Consider the following 7,649-nt stretch of genomic DNA (forward strand, 5'->3'; position numbering starts at 1 on the left):
GTGAATTTTTAACTTATTTTTTATGTATTATTTATTTTAATTCTAAAGTCCCATAACTTTTTTTACAGACATATTGTTTTTAATTTTATATACTAATTTTTTATTTTGAACTTCATCCCAATATCTGAAACTTGCCAAAAAAATTTAAAATTTGTAAAAAAAATAATTAACCTGATTAACAGGTTACCTTTTTAAATCCAGACCATTCAAATAAAATATAATAAATGAAGAGTTTAGATTTAACAAATTCACAAGGTGTGCAGCACTCCATACTTAGCAAGGAGCGTTTAAGGATGAGCCTTAAATGATTTAGCGCCATGTTATTTTTGTACACAAAATTAAAGTGTATATATATAGGTAAAAACTCAGGTGCAGTCAACTTCACGGATTTGACTAAATTTTCATCTAACAGCTCTTAGATATCAACTTCACGTGAAATATATATTTGACAAGAATAATATCTAATGCCATGAAGGGCAGTTTTTCAAAAAATGGGTAGTTATATTAAGCACTTTTTTTTTTTTTTCATCCTTTAGTTGCCTATATTCACATTCCCTACAAGTTGCCAGTTGCCACCATCCACATCTTATTAGTTATTAGATAACAAATAAAATGTGAATCTTGCAATGATATCTACACGCATAGATACAGCTTTTTAATGATTGAGCAATCAAGGTGCACTACTAGACATGATATCATGAAGGGGAGAAGGAGATGGAATCGGAGTGTTCCTGCAAACTGGGCATGTTGAATTCATTCTAAGCCACTCATCAATGCAATCTGAATGGAAGCAATGTTTGCATTCAGGGATGCATCTAATGGTCTCTTTGGAGTTGTACTCTGCCAAGCATATCCAACATGTTCCATTATTGGGTCCTGGCACCCTCTTACTCTCGCCTATGTTCCATAATAATACAAATATCATTATTTTATTAAATAAAAAATATAAATACCAATATTGCAATATTATTATGCAATCATCTAGTTAGATTCATGTATTTAAGATAATTTTTTACATTGAAAATTAGTTATATTTACTTAGGTGGTAGTATATGATTGATTGTTTGTATAAAACTCTCCTACATTGACAATATATAAAAACAAAATTTTATTATCTAGCATGATATTGAATATTTATAATGTTCTTAATCAAGCTTTTATAGTATTGTCTTAATTAATAATTATGATATGTTATATATAATGAATTGTTCTAAATAATAGATATAATAACAAGAAAGCAAATATTATCACTTTCCCTTTTATAATGTTATTTTCAAGTTCATAAGATGTTATATACATATTTTGTATTGAGTATAATATTTTTCAAGTTTAATTACTTTGTCAGTGGTTATAATTTTATCAAATTTTCAGTTAGGTTTTTATATTTTTTTCTTTTTAATTGGATCCCTATATGCTAGAATTAATAAAATATTATGTTAAACAACATAAACTTGCTTAATATTTGATTGAATATTCCGTTTTGTTTAACAAAATATTTTATTAAAATTTTTGTCATAGTAGGAATTTACTTACAAAATCTAATATGATATATAGATCCAATTGAAAAAGAAAAAAAAATATAAAATCTTAATTGAAAATTTGGTGAAACTATAAAGATTAGGGGCTGATAAATTAATTAAACCTAATTTTCAAATATACAATCTTAAAAAATGTCTAATGTAATTGTAACATAGTAGCTAGTAACATATGATCAATACTGAGCAAAATTGAAATATTTATATATGCATTATTATATAGATTCTCACCCAGCACAAGCTTCTCATAAGAGTCAATTGTAGTTTCGTCCAAACCCAAAGTAGTGGTAATGGGAGGTTCAGGAGGATGTGGTGTTATTGCTGCTAATTGTAGTGCTCTCCTTGCAGCATTAGCATTGGAAACTCTGTCTCTGTAGCACACACAGCATGCAAACACAACAGCAAAGATACAAGCTGGTCCAATTATGCATAATGTGATTATTCTGAAGGCTAAAAGTCCCCTTGATGTACCACCTAATAAAGATTCAAACCAAATAAACATAATACATGAGGAACTATAAATGTAATATTGTAATATAAATGATTTTTTTTTACACTATCAACTAAAGTTTAGATAGATACAGTAATGATTATCCTATCAAAATCTATTTAAAAATTAGCTGTTAGTTTAGATAATGATTAGCAGTTATATTTAATAAAGTACTAAGTATTGTTATATTTTTATTGGAATTATTTCTTAATGCACGGACAAGTAAAATTTTTCGGTCAATCATCTAATCTATTTCATACATTTAGATAATTATTAAAGTAATAAATTTAATAATTATTAGTTACTTTTATTAATGTGATAGTACATAATTAACTGATCATGTAAAATTTTTTTTTATATTGACAGTGTATTCAAATGAAATTATTCTTTTTATTGTATATTCCTATTTTTTAAAATGAAATGAATAAATATCTGAGTATAGTAATGCATTCTCTTTCTGTCATAGGTTGAGTTACTCTTATATATATGATTGTATATAATTTTAGAAAGCAATGTGATAGCCTTTCCTAATTATGATCTCACCAATAGAATTTGGTTATTGTAAAATTTTGGTGGAAACTCAGTTGTAGTCAACTTCATGTGAAGTTAATAACTGAGAACTATTAGATAATTTGACTGATTTAACTAAAATTTCATCTAACAATTTTCAACTATCAACTTCACATAAAATCGAATGCACCTGAATTTTCACCTAAAATCTTATCATAAGAACGAAGTAACGTAGTTGATAGATACAGGCAAGTTTATTATTGTATGCTTAGTAACTTGCAACCAAAATAATAATAATAAAACACACGTAAGCGATAGGCTGGTGGGTTTAATGTTTAAATTACTAATCTGACTTTGTTACTTTGCTATTAAAAATTTAGTAATATAGTAGTACTGTGTATGTATACGGATGAATTTGATTGAGAAAACAAATCAACATATTCATTAACAGCGATGGTTTGACTTTTTTATTTGAATATGTACGGATGTCACTGTCCTAGCAATCTAGCATAATTTTTCATTAATTTAATGCCAACATGCAAATCAAATCATAAAGTCAACCATTATAAACAAACCAACAAAAAAGAAAACTTCCATTGTTATCGTTAGTGATGGTAAACTATTGACCTAAATTTTTGGAAGGAGAATTATATAGTAAAAATATAAGTTTATATATATATATTTTATGAAATCAAATAATATTATTAACAAGTTTAATTTCTAAAATAAAATATTTTTTGTATCATCAAAAATAGTCAAAAAAAATTTTATGCTCTCTTTTTATATAACTTTCATCTGTATTGTAGAGTGCACTTTTTAAAAACGGTTGTTATTTTTTTAAATGAATATTATGATTATTTTTCTTTCTTTTTAAAATTAGAAATGAGATAAGTATGAGAAAACTATGCTATTTGAATCATAATTCGTTGGTATTCCTTCTCTTTCTATTAGGAGTTAAGTTAATTAAATATAAAAATAATTGTAAAAATAATTCTCCTGTGTGTCAGTCCTATGAATATGTTATGTGATTCCTACCTAGTTCAGGACAAAGAAATACTTTACTGAGGATGAAGAATGAAGAACAGAAAATCTTTACCTGTATTGTAATCATCGGAGCAACGAATTCTATCACTGGTATTGTTCTCAAATTGACACAATTTTCCTTGTGATTCACATACTCTGCAATCAGGTTTATTCCATGTTAATTGAAGATCTTGGATGAGATCATCACCAAGATTCCTCACAAACGTTGTGCTTGAAAATGGAACTGAAAGCCTTCCAATAACTTTGCATGAAACTGGCAATGAATTATTGGCCAAGTCCCCTGAAGGCACAGCAGATACAAAATATGTTGAATTGCTCAGGCAATCAATGGGAACGGACCGCGGCGCTGCGTTGCGAGAATTGCAGCTTAAGAAAGTGTAGTTGCGACTCAACATGGCAATGAAGGGGGTACCCGAAAGATTGAGGCTTAGAAGACGTTTTGGAAGGCACTGATCAGGGTCATAGATTTGTATCTGCTGTGTTAGATAGTTTATGTTGCGTACATAGAATTCTCCAGAGAATGGAAGATCTAGAACTGTTTTGGCGTCATTGGTGCAGATTAATTTGAAACCAGGGTAACCACAATAAGGACGTTGAAGCTGGTTGCTTTGTAGTTGAAAGGGGAAACGAATGAGCATGCTTTCACACCAAGAAAATTCGCAGTCAGAAGCTAATATTAGAGGGTAGATGAAGAGAAGAGAAAGGATTTTCTTGATTAGGATTCCCATTTGCTCTCTAACTTAAGGTGAACAAATTAGGGAATAGGAAAAGGACTTTATAAGAAGAGAAAGAAAAAGAAACTGTAGTCACAACTCAATTGAATTTTATATAACAAACTTGAAAGTCAAATTATATTTTATATTGGTATTAATAGTGACAGAGATATATAGAAGGTAGGAGTATGGCTTAAGGCAGCTATGTGAAGAATTACTAATTCAATGTCAACCTAAGTTAGTAAATTACTTGGAATTACTAATTCAAATCCTTCACATGATACCTTTCAACATCTCTTGATTTTCTTGTTTAGAGCAAAGTGGAGCAATTGAAATGGCGGCTACCCGGCCTTTGAGAGTGGCAGGGGCGGAGCTACCTATAAAGAAAGGGGGCAATCGTCCCCCTAATTTTAATCTTTTACATGTAAATTATATGTATTTATTTTAATTTTATTTTATTATGTAAATATTTTTAGTCCCTTCTAATATTTTATCTAACTCCGCTCCTGGAGAATAGTTGTCCCAAACAGAAATCAGATGATATTCTAATAACTCAAAATACAAGAGTCCGGGATCTGAAGAACCTCATTGCTAATCAATGTCAACTCCCAATGGAGAATTTGATAACGAACTTGCTGTATCTTCTAGATTCAATCCCCAGTACCAATCCATTGAGGATAATCATCTCCCAAATTTCTAAATGAATTTCTGTGAATTCTCACTGTGTGCGATGGCGGCATATGTAGAAGTGGGAGTTAACAGTAGCTGTCTTGTCTCATAGTTATGATTTAATATCGCATTAAGAAAGATGATTTGAACATGGTAAGTGTAACGATGATTCTAATGACGCAGCTCGAAAAGAATATAATAATAGTGTGAGGTCTTTTTTGAAATTGTTTATCCGGACCATAATTTTTTCGGTCCGATGGCGCCTTGTACGAAGATGGCCGAGTTTGCTCAAATTGTGAGCATATACCGTCAGAAGGATAACTTCTCGCCAATTTTTTTCGAAATGGATTCAATTCGGCGTGTTATGCAGCATTGTGAGTGAAATATTGGTGTACTTTTTATATATAGATATAGAGTTAATTTTTTTGAGAACAAATTACATAAATAAATCAAATTGATTTAAAATTTATGCAATTGCAACTTTTTAAAAAAGGTTTGTGGCATGGGAAGAGGTTTGCGACATGGGGATTCATTGTCTTCATTTCTATTTGTTCTTGTTGCTGACGTTCTGCATATGATGTTCAGGGAGGCGGTGAGAAATGGGCGAATCTCACTGTTATTGGTAGGTAGAGATCACGTTGAGCTGTCACATCTTTAGTTTGCGGATGATACTGTCCTGTTCTGTCTTCCGGAGGAAGAAACCATAAAAAATTACAGGAAAATCCTGCGTTGCTTTGAGCTCATGTCAGGGCTGACTATTAACTTTAATAAGTCTAGCTTGATTCTTGTTAATTGTGATGTTCAGTGGATACACCGTATGTCTAGAGTGCTGGGCTGGAAGGTGGCCTCCCTTCCGGTAAAATATTTGGGGATCCAACTAGGAGCGAACCTGAGGTTGGTGAAGACTTGGAAGCCCGTTATAGAAAAAGTGGAGCAGAGCATTTGGAACTTGGAAGGCCAATATTCTAAATAAAGCTGGCAAGCTGGTGCTTATTAAATCTGTTTTGAATAGCCTACCAGTTTATTATTTGAGTTTGTATAAAATGTCAAAGGCTGTTGTAGAGAAATTGATTTTCCTACAGAGAAGGTTCCTATGGAGTAAGGAAGATGGTAGGTTTGGTATGGCAATGGTTAGGTGGGAGGTGGTGCAGGCCCCCCAAAAGCTAGGGGGGCTAGGTGTCGGGGATGCCATGGTGCGTAACACAGCCCTTCTCTTTAAGTGGTGGTGGCGGTTTTCGAAGGAGGATTGCCCCTTATGGAAGAAGGTGATATGCTCTTGTAACAACCTCAACCCCAATGTGATGTTGTCATCCTAGGTGTTACCTACCCGGGGGCCATGGAAGGATATCTGTCAACTACAGTTCAAGGATCAACACTAAAACAGAAGATGATCAATGGGCTGTCTATGGAGATTGGCGATGAGAGAGGAACTCGGTTCTGGGAAGATGTATGGTTGCGTGGTGGGACCCTGAAAGATCATTTTCCAAGACACTTCTCAATTTCAAACTGAAGGATTACCATGTGTTCATAACACGCAGCGGAAGAAAAGAAAGTAATCCTTAAAGATCTATTTTGTGCTTAAACTTTATTCCAATAATATTATATATAATAGATCAGATCTAGATACCTTTAGACGCTTTAGTAAAAATCATTTTCTCCTTCGATGGTACGAAGGCGCTATGCGTATCCATACCGAGACCAACCTTTGCTGTCAACTCCTTGACCAATGGACATCTGATCTAAATTGAGAAACCTCTTGCAACTCTTTGCACGCCATAAAGGGCTTGTTTGGGTGAGCTTCTAAGAAAATATCTTTTTTCGAGTTATCTTTTTTTAAAAGATCTTATAGAGAAGTAAAAGTAATTTTATGTTTGGATATCTCATGTAAAAAGGTCTTTTTATCTATCAATTATGTTTGGGTATAACAATATAAAAGTACTTTTTTGTTTATTTATTACATGAAAAACATCTTTTTTTTAAGGAAAAAAGATCTTTTAAAAAAAGATGTAAATTACAGCTTCTCAAAAAAGATCTTTTTTTGATTTTACTAGTGCTTTTACTTTTACTACTTTAAAAAATAAAAAAAGATCTTTTTTCATTGAAAAAAGATCTTTTTTTAACAAAATAATGGCGCCCAAACATGCACAAAATTATTCTCCAAGAATTAAGCTCATATACACTTATCTGTGTAGAGGTAAAGGAATAAAACTCTTGTTATTCTCTCTCCGTCACTTTCCTCTATTCTTGGCATACATATATATAGTATGAGATTTGTTACTGATTTTAAATTTGATTCTCAATTCAAATTTAAATCATATCTTGAAATTCCAAATTTGAATCCTTTAATTTTTATGAATCATATCATAACAATTTAAAACATAATCGATTTGGATCTCATCCAAAATTATAATTCAAATTTAGAAATAAAATAACTAATTATTCTCAAATCTCATTTAATATTCTTAATTATCATATTATTATTATATTCTTGGTGCTAGCAAAGAATATAATAATATTCCATTTGAATTAATATAATTATTTATTTGATCAAATCAAAATAATAATTAAATAATTCTATAGCAAAGATTAGAACACTCGTTAGTGTGTGATCCCATAGGTTCAAAACTAAGCGGGTAGTAAATTAGTCATACTAAATCTACTAATTAAGGTTGGCGTCTAGCAACACTC

General features: G+C 31.2%; 1 protein-coding gene across 1 annotated transcript; it reads right to left on the bottom strand.

Moving 5' to 3' along the window:
* Positions 1 to 570: 570 nt before the first annotated feature.
* Positions 571 to 4,330, bottom strand: LOC107463372 (putative RING-H2 finger protein ATL21A). Its single transcript, XM_016082153.3, has 3 exons — positions 3,632 to 4,330; positions 1,767 to 2,009; positions 571 to 897 (listed from the first exon to the last, which is right to left on the bottom strand). Exons 1-3 carry the CDS (start codon positions 4,305 to 4,307, stop codon positions 671 to 673), a joined length of 1,146 nt encoding a protein of 381 aa, XP_015937639.1. The 5' UTR covers positions 4,308 to 4,330; the 3' UTR covers positions 571 to 670.
* Positions 4,331 to 7,649: the final 3,319 nt, after the last annotated feature.

This window comes from Arachis duranensis, chromosome 8 (assembly GCF_000817695.3).
Source record: "Arachis duranensis cultivar V14167 chromosome 8, aradu.V14167.gnm2.J7QH, whole genome shotgun sequence".
Classification (NCBI taxonomy): Eukaryota; Viridiplantae; Streptophyta; class Magnoliopsida; order Fabales; family Fabaceae; genus Arachis; species Arachis duranensis.